General features: G+C 40.8%; 1 protein-coding gene and 1 long non-coding RNA gene across 2 annotated transcripts in view; one reads left to right on the forward strand and one right to left on the reverse strand.

Moving 5' to 3' along the window:
- The window catches only part of ST6GALNAC5 (ST6 N-acetylgalactosaminide alpha-2,6-sialyltransferase 5), a 64,919-nt gene extending 51,262 nt beyond the window's left edge, over positions 1-13,657 (forward strand). The window contains exons 3-5 of the mRNA XM_052666083.1: positions 348-757; positions 4,896-5,003; positions 12,167-13,657. Coding sequence (XP_052522043.1) covers positions 348-757; positions 4,896-5,003; positions 12,167-12,398 — 750 coding nt within the window. The 3' untranslated portion in view covers positions 12,399-13,657. The remainder of the gene's footprint in view (positions 1-347; positions 758-4,895; positions 5,004-12,166) is intronic.
- LOC128072369 (uncharacterized) lies at positions 692-13,541 on the reverse strand. Its single transcript, XR_008202233.1, has 3 exons — positions 13,446-13,541; positions 3,837-4,006; positions 692-2,231 (listed from the first exon to the last, which is right to left on the reverse strand). It is a non-coding gene; the product is annotated as an uncharacterized LOC128072369 (long non-coding RNA).
- Positions 13,658-19,674: the final 6,017 nt, after the last annotated feature.

Raw genomic sequence — 19,674 nt, forward strand, 5'->3', positions numbered from 1 at the left:
AGAACTCTTTTATAACAAGTGGAAGAACAACGCTGTGCAGCTGTGAACGGCATAGAAGCTGTTGTGATTACTAAATATGAAGGTTATTAAACCGCGGTGGGAAGGAGGACTTAAACAGTGGATTCAATTCTATGGAGGATTTTTAAGGGCTACACATGATTTTCCCCATCTATAAAAGATATAGGTAATATATCCCCAGTTATTTGGGAAGAATGCTGAGAGATCTGTGCAAAACCCTCCGAGGTCTTTTTGCTCTAAAATATGCAATGTATATGTAAAATATGAATTATACCTAGTGCATGGGGAGGTGTTCACAGCTGATCTTGAAATATGTATGTCTTTTGCAGCCTTTAAAAATGCACTGCAAGAGCTGTGCATTGGTAACCAGTTCTGGACACCTTCTGGGAAGTAAGCAAGGTGACAGAATCGACGAGACGGAGTGCGTAATACGAATGAATGATGCACCTACTCGAGGTTACGGGCAGGATGTTGGGAACAAAACAAGCCTGCGAGTCATTGCACACTCCAGTATTCAGAGGATTTTGCGCAATCGCAACGAACTCTTAAACATGAGCCACGGTGCTGTGTTCATCTTCTGGGGTCCCAGCAGCTACATGAGGAGAGATGGTAAAGGCTTGGTGTACAACAACCTGCAGCTGATGAATCAGATACTGCCTCAATTAAAAGCATACATGATTTCTCGCCACAAGATGCTTCAATTTGATGACCTTTTTAAACGGGAAACTGGGAAAGACAGGTGAGAAAATTTGTGGGGATACATTTGGGGGAAGTCATACAGTAGTAAAATAATGTAGTTTATATGTACCAATTTGAGGTCTGCTCAGAGGGACCATCACACCCATTAAATCCTCCGCTGCATGAGTTGTGGTACGGTATAATACGCCAAATAACATCACTTGCAACGTAAGTAAAAAGTATGCCTCTAAATAATTTGTATGGAGGATTGCCTCATCAATTTAGAATGCCAGCATCTGGCTGTACTGTTTATACAGCCAACGAGGTAGGAGCTGGAGCTGTTTAAATCTCACTTCTGAGGTTATATACCTGGAAGTTTTTTACTGATTCTGAAAAATCAGGATGGATAGGTTATGTTTGCTTACAGAGGAAATGCTACCATTCTGTGAATTATAATAGCTGTTTATTGAATTTAAGCATTCTTGGAACACTGCAGCTGTAAAGCTTCTTGTAAAACAAACAAACATTAGTCATACATTAGGTGCTTCAGAAGCGTTCACCTTACAGTTCCAACTGGGAAAAGGCAAGTTATGATAGTTACATCTTTATGAGGCTGTCTGTGACTTGTAGGCTGATCTTCAAATCAAAATTTTAATTGGTGACCCACTGCAGGACTCGAGCATTTTCATATATAATGTTTGAAAAATGGGCATTTAAGCCAGAGACTTCCTAGAGAGAAATACATTTATTTTTAATGAACTCGTATTTTCTATATATTAAATATGTAGCTGTAAAAAAATTGAAGGGGTCTCTACTAAGGTTCAAATGAAGAGGTGGCTTTGTGGTGGCACAGTAACTCATGGTGAAATTCTCTAATTTTACAAATACTGTACATATGCTGGTCTCTGTCCTATGTGGACAGAGAACACTCGAGCAGGAGATTTGTCTTTTGGGCAGAGCCAGCGGCATGGACGCTCCTGTATCCTGTAGCTTGTGGTAACTGCATCTTAGCTTGGTGTCTGTGGTACCCCATCTGCTTTTCTGTCAGAGTTCAGTTACTGTGGATCAAACTAAGCATCATGCTACTTGACTGACTCACATGAACACCGGGCCCAGTCTTGACTCCCAAAATATTCTCAAGGAGTCTGAGATGATAACAGTGTTATAACGGGTTTGTAGTGTACTCAGTCGTAGACACCCTGAACTCCCAGCGTGAATCAGTGGCACATGGATCCCAGCAGAATGCAGCCTCGTTCTTGTCCAGGTCCTGTTGCACTGAAGCAGCTGCAGGCTTTGCAGGAACCACTGGTTAGTAAGGCACATGCAGCACACATGAAGGACTAAAGGATTAAAACAGGAGGTGAAAATAAATGAATAGGCAGCATGGAAAAAAGAGAAGAAAGATGAAAAGAAACACAGCTAGGCATTGTAAGGGAAGAACAGCCATGTAGCTGTGGGAGCAGAAGCAGTGCATTGTACAGCCCGGAATGATGCCATTCCCTGGGAGGTTTCTGCTGAGCTCTCGACATCAGTCCCTGCAAAAAGAAACAAAGGAGAGAGAAGTGTGACTGCAAGGTTGCAGTAATCAAACCATTCCTTTCTGTCTTGGAAATGATGGGGAAAAAGGTAATTGGATGCATTGTGATTTTAAAAAAAAAAAAAAAAAAAGCTGATTCTGAAATGAAGGGGAACCTTCAGAAAATGCTGTCGGTTAAATAGTATGGTGAATGACAAAGGCTACAGAGCAGTATCCTTGGTATTATAAAGTAACTGTACTTGAAAATAACTTTATAATTGAATAAGGGTACATTAAGAAAATATGATTCAGAACCAATATTATAGTAATTAGATAAAGGAAGCATAAATGAAATAACTGCAGGAAGAGTATTTCCATAGAGATTATAAATGAGATTTTGGTGGAGCAGAAAGGCCTTTAATTGTAATTTAGTGAGCACTACAGAATTATCAGCACAGTGTGTTAGTTCATAGTATAAAAGAATATCTGATAATTTTCCCTAATAAGCACATGACAGTTCTTCATATTCTTTCATTACAGCTGATTAGGTATAAAAACAGGATTCTTTTGTTAGAATTTTGTTCAGATCTTTTATGAAAAGGCAAAACGTTGTAACCCTGTTTCTACAGAGCTGTCCTACAGACATGGTATTTAAAGAGGCCAAAGCAGTACTTGAGTAAGTTTTTAAATCTTTGTTCCATTGTTTAGCATTCAAGCTTGTTTATTCAAAATCAGTTCTTCTCTGACTTACTGAAAACACTGAATTGTGAACTAAGTGTGCGTAAGCAAAAAGGAAAGTAACCCAGCAGACAGCCCTGCTGGGTTTCCTGACACATGCAGAACCCAGGTCATGGCCTAAGTGCAATTGCTCTCTTGGTTTTGAATGCAAGGTCTTAAGGCATGGACTGCTCTAAGCCTAAATTACTTCGTGAGTCAGCAGGAAAGCAACTGCTTGGGACTTTTTCCTACCTTTCTTTTTCCTAATAATTTCAAGCCAGAAATTATTTGCTGTTTTCTTGCTATGCCTGAAGGCCTCTGCTGAGCTTATGACCCAGCTACGCTGTGATAAACTATGCCTCTTCCCACCCCCACCCCCAAAAGTCTAAGTGCAAATTTAGATAAGAAATAAGGCCCCTAATTGGAACTGATGAGATGCTTAGATCAGTTTATCTCCAACTGCTAGTTTAGCCCTGAATTTATGTCAGAAGTAGTAAATACATACATTTTGGGATCTTTTACATTACCACGTAACTGATAGGGCAAAACGCGGAGGCTCCCCAGCATCCTCTGTACCACTTTGTTGTGCTTAACTTGCAATAGTTTCACTGTTCATTGAGGAAATAGGAGACCTCAGCACCAGGAAATAGGAGACCTCAGTACCAGGCATTCCTCAGTCTGACAGCATTCTTACTGTCCTGCAGATAACCTACTTGGAGCCAACACAGCACTCATTTGGGAAGCTGTATAGCGTGCTCCTGTCTGCTGAATTTCTGTACTAGTGATGACAGCACTTGCTTGTAATGGCTGTTGTAGTCTTGAGTCTCTCCTTCCAGGATTGATGCCTGACTTGGTCTTGCACGGCTGTCCTAAATACACAGTTACACCTTTAATACTTGCTTCTCACCAGCATCTAGTGTTCCTCTTGTTCCAAGACAGCCAGCTCTTCCCAGGCACAGGCATAGTGTGTGAGCTCAACGCAGAACTGGGACTTCCAGCCCCATGTGCCAGGCAATCAGTAACCACTACAGTTTAGTTGCCAGCTCTTAACCACAAAACAGCAGTGACAAACAAGTGCTAGAATGAAAAAACATTACTGTAGCCATTTTGTAAGAGTCTGTGACAGAGCACAGTTTAAGCACAGGTATTAAATCTCCTTAAAATGTGAGGTCACAGGATGATATCTACTAATTCTGCATAAATACTGCTGGGATCAGCTGTGCTTCTTTGAGAACTTCTGCCATCCTGTAGAAAAGGCCAGGAAAGGAGCAGCCACGCAGGGTGCCCTTGCAGCACTCATAGGTCATAATCAAAGGTGCCACCAGGCAGAGAAGGGACTCAGAGCAAGCAGAGGGTTGGGGTCTATGGGAAAGCTTCCCAGGTGGCTGCACCTAACCAAGCTTCCCACCAGTAGTCACAGGGCATAGCTGAGAGCTTCTGGATTGTGGACCAAGGTGTGAAGGCAGATGATGAGACGAGTACTTGGTCTCATCTCCTCTACCAGACAGGCTCCTCTGTATGCTATGGGAGGTTGCATTTTAAGCACTCCTCTTCCCTGTGATGCTTCTTGTTTAGTATATAAGTTCCATTAATTGATTACAGATGGGTGGTGTTTATCCAGCACATTACTAGCAGGAGTACGTATATACAGGACATGAAGTTTCACTCACTTAAGGTAAACTTTACAAAAGGTCAGCTAAATGTTAACGCTGCTGTGCCCAAAATTAATTACGGACAGAGTATTTGTGCACAGGTTAGTTGACTGACAGAAGACACTGGTAAAAACTGTTAAAAGATGAATGAGCAAAGTCATCCTGGTTGCTCAATTTTCATAACCTCTCATAAAAATGAAAAAAAAAAAAAATCGTAACCTTTCTTAGAAATGAAAAAAATGCCCAGAAATTATTTCAGATATTTTAAAGAATTTTTTGTCAGACTAGAAACTTAATGATGTTTTTGCTTTCAGGAAGATATCCAACACTTGGCTTAGCACGGGCTGGTTCACAATGACTATCGCATTAGAGCTGTGTGACAGGATAAATGTTTATGGCATGGTGCCACCGGATTTCTGCAGGTAGGATTTATTTTGGAACCATTATTAGCCAACGAGGTTGAACATTACAAATATCTGAATCTTGAATTTTCTCTCTGAAACATCTTCCATCCTCTTAAAGCAATTAATTAACATGTCCCAAGATCAGATTCTGAAAGCAACAAACAGCATTTAATTATGTCATATAAAATATTAAAAATTTTTGTTTGTAGTGCGGGAGAATTAATCTATGTTGTTGGTTTCTTTTAGTCCCTGAATATTTATCAGCTAAAAGTAAAGCAGTAATTGGCATGAAATTAATCTGAAAAAGAGCACTAGAAAATATTACTTTGAATTTGTTTTTAAAGGTTGCCCCCACAATTAAGAGAGAAAAGCAGTTCTTACAGTGACTAGCTTCTAAATTAACTTCCTATACAAGTAAAGTTAAGATTGTAGTATTGCTGTCACAAAAATACCAATCTTCCAGTAAACTGGTTCCCTAAATAACCTAAATAAGCCCCAACAACAACCCCACAGAATTTGCATCTGCAGAGTAGATACATTCTGTCCTCTCTTCACCCACTTTGGTCGTGCAGAGTGTGGGGAACACGTGGTAGGAGCAGACATGTTCTCTCAGTGGAAGCTGTGGGACATGTTGATGTTGGTTTATAAAGTAACAGCTTGTGTCCATTTCACAACTCCACGATGCCCCAGCACTATACAGGCCTCAGACCTGAGGTGTTGGTTAGGGTTTCCTGTGGTGGGCCCAAGGTACTGGGAAACTGACTTCAAGACTTGGTAGTTGTGGTATAAGCTCCTTGCAAATGTGGTTTACAGCAATGGTCTTTTTATGCTGTTCAGTATCATCTGTCTGCCCATAACCAGACGTAGCGCTCAGGCCTTCTGAAATGTGTGCTTAACATCTGCACCCCTAGTCCTGATCCATTTGCACTGCACAGAGCTGGTTTGCACAGTATGAAATGTTTCATCCCCTGCTCCTGAACTCCTCTCACTAAGAGCAACTGAAGTGATCTGACTGAAGTCTGTTTCCTTGGCTAATACAAGATACATTTCAGGGGCATGGGGAGCAACGCTGCAGTGACAGCTTAGCTCATCTGTCACAGAGAATAGGACTGCTTTGACTTTCTTGTGAGCACTAAAAAGGATCATTCAAAAATCTGCATTTATCCTGGGCACAAAACAGTAGAAATCCCTGAAGAAATTATAGTATAAAATGTCAACAATAAATCCCACTTTGTGAGAATTTTTACAAATTATAACAAAACCCCAATGATAAATGCTGTGATGTACTGCCAGATCTCATCATGAATTCTCCAAGGAAAACAACAAACTAGATCAGATATTTCAGGCAAGATAAATACCTTCGCTAGCACAGTATTTGGTTCCCTTGTCATTTCAGTCGGCAAAGCCACATTCCTTCAGTTCCTGTTCTGAAGTGGTTATGGCCCTGTCATCACTGTAAGTGGCTGGTCTGTCTTTCTCGTCTAAAAATCCAGTGGACATGGACAGGCTTTGGGGTCCTGACGGGCAGGAAGCTGGCTGTGAGCCAGCAGTGTGCTCCTGCAGCCTAGAAGGCCAGCTGCATCCTGGACTGCATCAACAGGGGTGGCAACAGGGAGAGAGGAGGGACCGCCCCCCTCTGCTCTGCCCTTGTGAGGCCCCATCTGGAGCACTGTGTCCAGGCCTGGCGCCCCCAGCACAGGAGGGAAGCAAACTGTTGCAGGTCCACAGGAGGACACAAAGATACTCAGAGGCCTGGAGCATCTCTCTTGTGAAGAAAGGTTGTGGGAGATGGGCTTGTTCAACCTGGAGAAGAAGAAGCTACAGGGAGACCTCGTGGCCTTGCAGTGTTCAAAGGGAGCTTACAGGCAGGTGGGGGAATGGGCTTTCTATACAGTCTGATAGTGACAGAACAAGAGTGAGTGGCATTAAACAGGGAGGATTTAGGTCAGATGGTAGAAAGAGAATCCACCCAGAGAGCTGCAGGTGTCCCATCCCCGGAGGCTGGGTGAGGCCCAAGGCAGCCTGAGCTGGTGGGGGGTAGGGGGGGCAGCCAGATTGTGGCAGCAAGTTGGAACTGGATCATCTTTAATATCTCTTCCAACCTAAGTCATTCTGTGATTATGTGAAATGCAGAAGATAACAATGCTCAATCTGAATTTTTCAGGTCAGGTTCCTTGTTAAAGTCAGATAAGCTTAGGTACATGTATTTACCAAAAAAATGAAAGCAAAAAAAACCCCCACAAAAACAGCAAAACACATACAAAAATATTGAGAGGGTAAAATGGTAACTAAGACCACATGAAAGGCTTTCATAGAAACAACACACTGGAATCAAATGGATGTAATATTAAATTATAACAAAAAAATGCTGTAATAAATCCTACTGTCAGTAAATGTAATAATGCTTACAGCTTGGATAACAAAGATGCACTTAACTGACCATAGAAGAGGAAGAAGGTCATTTCTTAACCAAAATAATATAAAATGTCTTAAGGTTTATTTAACTAACTATGAAGGGGAAAACTACAGTTCCAAATGCACCAGCTGCCATAAATGAAGTTAAACTTACTTTCTCATCAGCCACTCATTAATTTAAACAGTGCATCCTTTCAGAGAAATAAGAGAACAAAATAGGAAATCATAAAGAAAGAAACATTCTGTAAACAAATGTAAGTTAGGGCAGATTTGTCTGGCTTCCAGACAAAAAAAAAACAACAAAACTACCATTTCACAAAACTAAGAGAAACCAACCCAACCCACCCTACCTCTCATGTATGCATGAGATGGTATAGGTACAAGACTATTTTACTTGCTGTGCAACTAAGGAATCATTAAGATTTAAAAAATATACATTAATGTCCTTAATATTATTCAAATTGAATATCACCAAGCACAACTCCAGCAAATATTCATTATTTGTTAAGTATTAATCTGTGGAGTAAGTAATGAGTGTGGGTGATCAGTGTCATGGAACTGAATTAGCATCACGTCCGTAACATGAAGGACACCTCAAAGGTATCATGAACATTATACAGTTGATTCTGCTACAAATTATTAGCTTAAAGATCATTAACCAAATTGCTTGCAACCCATGCGGGAAAAATAGTCCAGTGAAGCAGTCTGCACTACTGACTAAAAAGATCTGCCTCTGTTAATTGCAACAACATGTTTTAGATTCATTTCTATTTACTTTCACTGGACATTGAACTGATAGTTTAACTGGAATTGACGATGTGATTATTATAAATTTCTGGTAGCACAAAGCAAAGCTGTATGTAATACCAACTGCCTTTTGCTTGGCTTCAGATTTCTGCTGTGCTAAGGGTTAATGGCTTTGATATTGCTTTCACGCTGCTAGATATGTCTGTCTTGCACATTCTGGAATGAGATGAAAGCCTGTGCTCGCATGCACGTTACGAAGCTTTTTGGAGAGAGTGTGCATCTCTCCCTTTTCTGTCACAAAACAAGTCATCTTGCTGTACTTGTTTGTGTCCAGGGATCCAGTCTGATCCTAGCCGGGCAGGAAGGAAGCACTGCTCTCTCTGAGCAGCCTTAAGCAGTCTGCCACATGCACTCACTTCTGCCTATGATGGATATCAAGCATTTTCCTCTTGTTTCCCTACACCAGCAGCCAGATTGCAGTGCACAGATAGCACCACGACTCCTGCAGAAGCTGCAGTGCTGCTGCTTTTCCTTGTGGCTGCTCAGCAGCATCTGCAAAGGATAGAGACAAAGCTTAATGCAGTTTATAGTAACACCAGTTCCTGTCTGTTGGATTCTCTGCAGCGCTGAAAGGTTGGTTTCTTACAGGGATCTCTGTGTTCTTACATATGCAAGGAAAATTCAAGGTGTTGAAGAGATCCCTTTAACGTCCTCCTCCTTCTTTCTCTCCCTGCCCCCCTTCATGGGCCTTCTGGAACTCAAAGAAACTTAGAGCTTAATTCTGAGCCTTATTTTAACTGATATGAATAATTTTTGCTCCAATTATGGAGTCAGATCATTTTCCTATGAAGAATCCTCATTTGACTGCCAGGCCATTTCCCATCTGTGATAATTTGCCTGAAAATTGGCATTTGAAATCCTTTAATTTATTCCTTTGGGCACCGCTTTTAAATCTAGTGTGGTTTTTTTTGGTTTTTTTTTTTTTTTTTACCTCCTCTCTCCACTTTCAATTGCTTTAATTCAACTGCAAAGAAGCAGTTGTTGCTACTTACATTTGCTGGGGCGTACGGAGGACTTGATGCACGTAGATGATAATATAAACTGCATGGGAGATAGCGATGCCCTTTAGTTCCTTATACCCAAATCTCACTTCATCACCTTACTAACTTAGTAACAAAATGCTTAGATGGTTTGGAAAACCGGGCTGGAATGCATGCCAAGGAAATGAGCTCCTGGGAACAGAAGACAAAAAAATTATCCAAAAACTTAAGGACTGCTGGTGCAGCATGTTGCCCATCGCTCAACATGTTAATTGCGTTTTGTTCACCCTTCAAAGAACGAACTGTTTGACAAAGCAAGTCAAGCACCTGTGGTTTCAGTGGGTTGCTTTATAACAGCCCTGTTTGTAAAGGGAGAGGTTGACCAGAACACGGGATGGGATGGCCATGTTTTTCTGTCTCGTTTCTTTTGAGACAAACACTGCTTGCTGTATTTTCAGCTTTTGCTGTGGGTGGATACCATCTGTGGGAAAATGTGCACTGAAGTGGCAAACAGTGGATGACTGACATTGGGTACAAGCACTTATGCTGCTGCTGCGCTGGCAGGCGATTAGGCAGGAAGTAGAGTATATTTTACAAAGGATCTTCTCTCGATTCCTCCCAGCTGTGATATTAATATGCATGCGAAGCCTGACAAAATACTGATTAATGTCCAGTATCAGTCAGTGATAAAACAGCATCTGTTTTAATGTTAATAAATGAGGTGGCAAGCAATTTCCGCATAGAAATTACTCATGCATTTCATTTGCTGGTGACACAAGCTAATTGCAGAGTTAGAAGATAACACAGTACAGTTAATTTCAGTTATGCTGTAGTTGCTCAGGCCAGAATTCCAATCCAAGCCTTAATAGCATGATATCTGGGGGAATCCAGAACTTCCTCAAAAGGAAAAAGACTTCAGACAAAAAGTGGTAGGTATTAAACAGCTTTTCAGTGTTCCTAAACCTAAAATGCATGTGGACCTTTAAGCCTCAGAATGTCAGAAGAAAACAAGGCAGGAGGATGCGAGCCAGATGCGCTATCAGCACAGCAGCCTGACTGGCTCATGGTGCAGTACTGGGCCTGAGCAGTTAATTTAGTTCCTCTGTGACTGCATTTATTCAAAGACTGCTGGAGATAAGATTTCAACTTCACTAATTATAATTTTAAAGCAGTAAATTTCCATCACGCAATATAGGTTTACCCTGGAGAACACAAGTAAAACCCATCTAGAGTGAAGAAAAGAAGCCTAAATGAAAGGCAGGTGTCTGTGTGTTTAGTAGTTGTAAGAAAACATAAGCGTTTCCCATTACTTTTACAGTAATCATACAAATGATTCATTTTAGAGATTGTAACAAGAAGTCCAATGTCTTAAGAGAAACTTATATGAAAACGAAATTGAAGATTGAGATCTAATAGTTGTACCTAGAAAGAATGTACAGAAAAGGGTATTTTTTTACATTAAAAACACACTGTCTGGAGGTGGGAAATTAAAAGATTTCTTTTTGCTCTCTTATGTATTCCAGTGAGAATTCGTACAGTACAGTTAGAATCCATCTTGTTCTGGAAACACAATATTATTGTTATTCTACTGTGGTAAGATTGATCGCCCTGTTGTGTTACTGGGAAGCTAGACTGATTGAATTAAAATGTTAATTTACAGTACAAATGGAAAGCAGCAGTAATATCGTACATTACCTCTGCGCATACAATATGGATAATGGTAAAATAAGAAGAATTAGAGAATTGCATAGGTGACAGAATTACACAGTAAAAATAATGACCAAGACAGAATAGTGACAGATTGTGGATGCGTTCAATTGAATTTGAGCTTAAATATTAGCTCTTCAAAATGAAAATAATCAACTCAATATTAGAGCTGACAGCCCTGACTCTGTGTGAGATTTCTTGCTCTGTCGTGCAATCCTTACTCGACTCAGGTTTTCATAGAGAGCACTAAGGCTTTACTAAATGGCAGTATTTCAATCAATCAACTTTCTGCTACTTTCTCTGCCACTACAAAATACTTTCTTGGTATTAACTGTTGAGCGCTGTACAGTTGGGTTATTCTGTCTAGGACAGTTATCTCTCCTTGAATTCAGGACAGAGACAGCTGTATGAGCTCCTGTCAGTCTGTGCTCAAAGCAAAAGAACATAATGGGTATAGTTTAACGTGGAGAATAAAAGGAGAGTGAACCACTGTGGCTTATTACATTATAAACACAATACACGTGTCTCTTACAGAATGCAACATCAAAGCACTGATGTTAAAACTGTTGAAATGATCTTTATCCTAAATATTTCATGAATCTTTGGCGCATCCTATGTGACACCATAACTGCTGGTTAATGCTGACGGGCTCACGAGGTCAGTGTGAACGGCCTGAACCTTCAGCTCACATACACACGTGCAAGTTGCCATTTTACAATAGCAAACAACTCGCTCAGGCATTAGATCTTTGATATAAAGCCAGGACCAGCGGGCTGTGTCGCTCACCTGGCGCGCAGATGTGCTCACTGAAGTTGTGCACTCACACCCGTGTGCACCAAGCTGCGAGTGTTCGGCTGAGCTGCTGTGACACAGATAACCACTGCCCCTCCATCTTTCTTTTCCCTTTCTTTCCCTATTCCAGTAAATACCTCTGCAAAGCTTTTTACAAATCACTATCTAGATATAAATCTCTTAAGCAGTTTGCTTCAAATTTCAGAGTAGTAGCACAGCCCTGCAGCGCTCTCCCTTATTTCTGAGCTACTGCTGTCCTTTATTTAACCGAGAGGAGGAGATTAAAAGAAGGAGCAAAGAAAAAACCTTTGCCACATTCTGATGTGTTAAATATTCAGGAAAAATGCAGATACCTGAAAATGCAGTTTAACTGGGAGTAAAAGTAGATTTGAGCCCATCAGCTTATTAAAGATAGCATCTTTTCAATCAGTAAAATAGAACATCTGGGGCTTCCATCTATTTTTTTTTTTTCTCCCGCAGGGATCCTAATCATCTTTCAGTACCTTATCATTATTATGAACCTTTGGGACCCGATGAATGCACAATGTACATTTCTCACGAGCGGGGACGAAAGGGCAGCCATCATCGTTTCATCACAGAGAAACGAGTGTTTGAGAACTGGGCGAGGACATTCAATATTCACTTCTTCCAGCCAGACTGGAAACCAGAACCTCTTACTGTAAATCACCCCGAGATTAAAGCAGCGGTCTGAGGGATGAATGCATAAGACTGCAACCACAATCACCGACTGTATCAGCCACCAGGGTGTTGGACCTTCTGGGACAGCAAGGCAACTGACAGCAAAAGGGTAACAGGATTTGCAGCTGATAACTGCAGCAAGTCAAGAAGTTCCGATGAAGGAGTGCATCCAGGGTACTTTCTTTTGAACTGTGTGTTAATCCAGTCTGTCGCTTTTGGGCCATTATCTGACTTCCTGTATGTGTGTGTGATTTGTGAAAAGCAACTCGGTATCATTAACGGGATGGGTAATTCATTATGGTTTTTTAAAGTACAACACCACTGAATTTTCATAGTGAAAACTGACAGTATTTATTTAATGGAGGTTTTTATGCAACCTAGGCCAGTATTTTTCTAGTTCACAGTTCTGTGGGTGTTGATCTTTCATAATCTTTCAAATCCAAAATTAATATTGCTGATGGTTTGAAAGGCCTAGCTTTTTATTTATAAAATTTGTTTGAAAAATATGATTCTATATAGCATGTAATTAATATTTGATCTGGAAATGTTTCATTTCTTTTAAAAATTTTGGGCTCCATTCCAGCCTAAAGCCTTTAACAGCAAGAATGGTCCCATGTGCAGATCTAGCTAACTTTACATTCTGGCATCTCATGTTAATATGGAAACGGTAGTGGAAATTCTGTTTGATATTAATGTGAATTTGCTGCTGTGCTATCAAACTGCTCTATTTTAATCTAGAGGTGGGGGGAAGGAAGGCAGAGTTCATCCCAAAGAAATTGGCTTACAGCACCATGTTCTCAGTGCAGAAGAGTCCAACTACAGCTGAGGGGTTGTGTTTGGTTTTGCTTGCTGTGGTCCTGCAGAGGCTGAAGGAGCAGCCTTCCTGAGGCAACAATCTGCAGAACAAGCAAGGACAATTTGTAACAACGGCTTTCAACAACACAACCAAATTTCTAAAACCAGGAAGCTGTGCTGCAGTGTACTACAGGACGAGCCAAAAAGAGGGTAGTGCCACACCTGTGTAATCCATGCCTTCCACTGTTCCAAGACCACCACTGACCTCAGAGATCCTGGACTGCACCGAAGCTGGGATGCAGAAAGATTTCCATGAAATTGTCTCCCTGAGAGCAGCAAAGTTACACCTGCAGTATCTGTGTGACGTACGCAAGCCTGGCGAACACAAGGAGTGGACAATGCTAGTTCTGCATGTGGAGGCTCACACTGTGTCTTACTGGGTTACACTTGGCTTGTGAATAAAGAAAATTTCATTTATGCCATTATTTCTCCTTTTGCCTCACAAATACAAAATCTCTAACTGCTCCTGTTGATTATTTTGAAGAAATTATTGCATGAAACACACTGACAAAGGTGTCTCTCATTGGCCAAATAGTAAAGCCAGAACAAAGGTACTGAAGCCTCTAAACCCAGTGAGCTCAACCTCAGAGACAATACATGGAATTGGAACCAAACTCAGTATCATTTAAACTCAGTTATGATATGTTATGACTTCATCTTCACAAAATGTCACAGCAACAGCTGCAGCTGCCCAGCAGATGCCCTAGTTCTCTAGGGACAAATTGCAGTAAAGCACCTTGTCAGAGGTAGAACAGCGTTACCCCTGTAATGCTGTGTAAGAGAATCACTCTCCTTCATAGAAAGGCTTGGGCTGGAAGGGACCTCAAGGATCACGAACCTCCAACCCCCCTGCCACAGGCAGGGCCACCAACCTCCCCATTTAATACCAGACCAGGCTGCCCAGGGCCCCATCCAACCTGGCCTTAACACCTCCAGGGATGGACGGGGCATCCACAACCTCTCTGGGCAGCTGTTCCAGCACCTCACCACTCTCTCTGTTAAAGAATTTCCCCCGATATCCAACCTAAATCTTCCCTCCCTCAACTTAAAACCATTTCCCCTTGTCCTGCTGTTGTCTACCCTTTCAAAGAGTTGACTCTGCTCCTGTTTGTAGGTTCCCTTTAGGTAGTGAAAGGCTGCAATGAGGTCACCCTGTAGCCTTCTCTTCTCCAGGCTGAACAAGCCCAGCTCCCTCAGTCTGTCTTCGCAGGGGAGGTGCTCCAGACCTCTGACCATCTTTGTGGCTCTCTCTGGAACTTCTCCAACAGCTCCCTTCCTTGCTGCAGCACTCCTCACTATCACAAGCAAAGAAATAAAGTGCAACCTATTTTGCCTTGGAACTTTTCTTTTAGTGCTTTTCCTGCTATACATCATTCACCACACAAAATTAATACAAATCTCTGCTTCTGCCAATTACTTGTGACCCATCTCTTGCCAGCTGATCTCTAACTGTCCCTCATTCAGTGATTATATTTTATCCCTTCCACTTCGTTTCACAGAATTCTACGAAGAACAGAATGGGTTTTGAACTGATAGTAATTTGCACATCCCTTTCAGCATGTGTACTGGGGCATGTATCCAACATGTATTACTTGAATTGATGAACTCTGTCAAATTGATTTACAGATCATTTCTAATGTGACTGCAAGAGATGGTGCAGATCACAGCAGGTACTGTGATGCCACAACCCTTCTGTTATTTTATTAGTGATACAATAAGAAGATCTTTTCATATCGTATCATATATGTCATATAAGCTTGTAGTTTTCCCATTAACTGAGAGCTGCAGGACCTACATTCTAAATGTTCAGATTGTGATGTTTCTGGTAAAAATAGATTGTTTTAAAATAGATTACAGTGATCTACTTACAGTGTTCAGCAGGAACTTGCTGAACTTGCTGAACACTTGCAAGACTGCGTTGTGCTCCATGTGCATGCCTCCTGCCTGAAGGACCGGTCAGCGCAGAACAGATCAGGTGAACTATTAAGAATCTGAAGAAGAAAGGTAGGATAAACTGATATTAGATCGTCTGACTTTCAACAGAGTAAAACTAATAGTTGTAAATACTCCTTCTTCAGTTTCTGTAAATAGTTATTATCAGTACATTTCCAGTCTTTTTAAAGAACAAAAAACCCCAAACTCAGTCTCATCAGCTTCCTGTGACGGTTCAGCATTCACCAGATTACGGAAAGTATGGAGGTGTATTTCCTAAGTCACACCCACATGCATAAAGCTTAACTTCTGTAAAAGGAATTTGATGAAGTCAAGAAGGCAGCAATTTAAAAAAAAAACGATCACAAAGACTTAGAGGGAACATAAATCCACTCCGAAATATGGAAGTTGTTACAGGATGGCAAACAAATTGGTAAACTTTTTAAAATGCTGCAATTTCAATTGTATAAAAATACATGAGTAATTTATAAAAAGCAATACATTGAGCTATAGCATATCCTGCTACTTTTCAGCTTTAAGCAAGGTTTTATGGCCTAGTGATAAACAGATTTATGATTAAAAAAATACTGCCAGGCCAAGGATAAGTAGTGCAACCAGAAGCTGTTGCCGTTCTCTAGTTTATGCTGTCATCTTACACTTATCACTATAATTTGACTGATTCATGATCTTCATTATGCATCATTTTACATATTAAAAACTATTGTAAAACAGTGTTTACACACTAGAGCAGTTTTAAGAGGTGTGTTACTTTATCTCTGAACTTTCAGCATACCATAGCTTTTTATGCTGGGTTTAATCTGAGCAGCTGTTTTTTGCCCTAAAGAACCATAGCTGTTATGCCATACCATGGACAGCTGGAATTGAGATCAACTGCTGAAGAAACCAAGAAGTGTCAAGTTTTCTGAAGCAAGTAGACAAGAACCAGGTGATGAGTCCACATGGAGCTCCACAACTGGTTTTGCAAGGCTGCACTTCAAAGGCTTGCAAAGAAACTGTGGTACTACAGCACAACAGAGATCTTCACTCAAGGAGCCCATCTGAACACAGGAAACAAAAGTTAAGAGAAACATCCTCAGATTTTGTTTGATTTGATGATTTTTGTTTGGTGGCCCTGCTAGGCAGGGGGGTTGGAACTACATGATCCTTGAGGTCCCTTCCAACCCGGGTGATTCTGTGATTTCCTGTCAGGACAAGGTTACAAGCAGAATTCCACGGGAAAATGTCACAATATATTTGTGCTGCTTTTCTGAACTGCTCCCTTGACATCTATCGTAGGTCACACCTAGACACAGTATGTAGGGGCTAGACTCTAAATTACAAAACAACAGACATTTCTGTACAGGACGAACATTAATTCGTGTGCTGAAGCCCAGTCACAGTCTTGCCACGCTCACACTGTGCCAACGCAGAGCAGCAGCACATGCCAGGCAGCCATAACATCCAACAGTAACTGCATTTTCATTTTACTGAAAGCAATGTGAAAGCATCTAGCTCAGATGGAGAGCAAGACTGGACCCTACTTAACAGTCAAGGAAAGCTATCTTAATCATTTCTCATTTCTCAGAGCAGATTTATCTCCTTGAGGAGATGCACAGTGATATTTAAGTCTGTCAGCTTCTTTAAGCAACCAAGACAGACAACCATTAAGATAACATCAGTGGCTTTTAGGACACAAAGTACTTCCTAAAGCATAGAGAAGATAAAAGGAATAATGCATATTTAGCAGGGTATAAGGTGTTAGAAATTCGTTGACTTCGCTTTGGCCATCAGATCAAGCTAGAGCCTATTAGTTATAATCCAAACACACAACATGATCCAAATCACCACGTGAGTCTAAGGGAAGAGCTTTGGTTAGGATGGTTAGCTTTTGGTGAGGATGTGTTCCACTCATTCCATCTCTGCCCTAATCAAGCTGCACACAATGCCAAAACCAGAAGATGTTACCAGTATTCAGTGTGTTGTTCATTTGTGTAGGACAAAACTGGAATATCTCCACTGCAGCTTTTTTTTCCCTTTAAATACAGCCATACACTTCTAGACAAGGAGTATACCATACAGTAAGAGGCTTCCCCTGGTCACTTAGTTGCAAATCCTGTTGCACACAAGCAGCAGCTACACAGAAATAAGCGATAAAAGCAAGTGCAGAAGATGGGGACAAGTGTGAAGGAGGCTATGCAGAAGAGCTGTACAAAATACTGCCGTGCACTGTCACAATATACTGACAATTCTGCTCATTGCTCCTCTTGCACTATAAAGACCACAGGAACCTAAAATCATCGCAACTTGAGCCACCGTATTTTGAGCTACACAGCTAACCTGGACACACAAACCAGCACAAAAACAGTAAGCAACTAACAAAAAGCAAACAGCAATAGCTAATACTTAGTGGTGTTCTTCATTGGTAAATATCAAAGCATTTGACAAAGGAAGTAACTATCGTTATATTAGAACCAAAGGTGAAGAAAGCACAGGGGCAAAACCAATGGAACCAATAAATGTGTAATGTATGACAGTGTTATTCCAGCATGTCATTTTGCAGGCAAGGAAAGAAATACATTTCCTAGTTCAAATTAGTTGACTCTGACATAGGAACAAGCGTGACATGCCACAAACCTCCCCAACAAAATACATCCCAGCAGCTGTGTCACCAAAGAAATGATTCAGTGAGCAGTGTGAAAAAAATCTTACTGAAAGAAAGAGCATCTATGCTAGAGCTTTGCCAGCATTGCTCTTACTCTGCAGAGACAGCCTGTTTCTGGTAGTGCTTATTTTGTTGAAGGGACTCCTGCAAACAATGCTACCAAAATAACTTGTGTTGATACAATCCACGCCTCTAGTAAGCCTGTTGGCCAGAGCAGCAAAAATGACATGCCTGTACTGTCAAGGCTTCAGTGAGCTGTCTGTATACACAAAATAAGCAACACAAACAAAAATCTAAAATTTGCACGGATAGGGAAACACAGCAGAACTAAACATTAAGAGCTGTATGTGTTTATAAACTTTGAACTGAAACCTTAAACGCTATCAATTTAATCATCAAACAAGGCAGAAATCCTCATTAAGGAGAAAAAAGTGACTTATTTAAAATAACTTGCAAGTGAAATCAGTGCTATGAAATGCTGATTTCAGAGCACATTACACAGCATATTCAAGTTTTCATCATAAAACCTCAATACTTTCAAGACATGTTTCCCTACAGCATGTTATTTTTGGAAGTTAATGGAAAGAGATAAAGCAGAGAGAACAGTGGAGCACACAGAGCAGAAGATATCTTCCAAAAGAAACATTTCTCCTTTTTATTTTTTTATTTAAAAAATTGCTTTTCAACACCCCAAAAATACAAAAACTCCATTATGCTCATTACTGTAAAGAAGTGCTGAAGTTACGGTTGATGAGACACTTTCATTATGCACACTATTTTCTGTAGTTCATAACTTTATGGTTCTGTTAGCCTCCTGGGTGAGATACTTTATGCTTGTCTTCAGTCCAGAGGTGAACTCATCCAGAAAGCATCATTCTCCCAGCTCACAAAGAGCTCTCTGACAGAGTTGCAAGGTAGATTGAGTTTTCTGATGCTCCCAAGCTTTGTCCCCAAATTGTCCTACACACAACACCTTCCTGCCCCATCACCATGCAGATCCTCTCCACTCATGATAAATTCAGAGTTGAGTCTGGTCCTTGCTTTTTCACACACCACTGGGTTAGGGCTACGTACAACTCAGCTCTGCTTTAGCACACACCAATGCCCATCTGCAGGGCATTAGGCCATGAGATTCGTGTTCATGTTTCCAGGATGTGGTACCAGAGAATGGAAATCCCTGACTGCTGAACAGAGAGAAATGGATTCAATTTGCACTCATTTGCTTTGCTATAATCAATAATGGAAACCATTTTTTAGTGAAGGTAGAGCGACAGGTCACTCTCTAGAAGAGTTATACTCTATATAGTCTATGCTATACTATTGTAAAAATACTTCTGATGACTCTGTTACCTTTGCTTATGCTAGGATGACAGCATTTCTTTGTGATATTCAGATAAAAAATAAAAAATATTTGGCTGGTTGAGACAATTTAAATGCTGTGTCGTCACTTCTCAGACTTCCTTCACTGATTTGCGAGGAATCTCACTTCTCAGTCTATTACAGAAGCACAGTTTAAGTTCTGCATTTGTGTAAATGTTTGGACATGGTCATACGAAACTGCTCTAAATGCATGCAATACTTTAAAGACAATTTAAAAATGAAAGGAAGTGCAGAGGCATAGGAGAACGCATATAGGAGTACAAGAGCAGTTAACTTACCATTCTTCAGTTGAATACTGTTTCAATACATGATTCTGAGAGAGCTGAAATACTGAAATGAAACAATTATTTTTATCAGCCACCAGTGTTGTAAACAACATCTACAAAACCCATTGCAGACAGATCAGTCCAGTTACACAGCAAAAGGTGCAGGCATACACATACCAAATACTGCAAGCATG

Source organism: Tympanuchus pallidicinctus, unplaced genomic scaffold, assembly GCF_026119805.1.
Source record: "Tympanuchus pallidicinctus isolate F22 unplaced genomic scaffold, pur_lepc_1.0 scaffold7, whole genome shotgun sequence".
In the NCBI taxonomy this organism is placed as follows: Eukaryota; Metazoa; Chordata; class Aves; order Galliformes; family Phasianidae; genus Tympanuchus; species Tympanuchus pallidicinctus.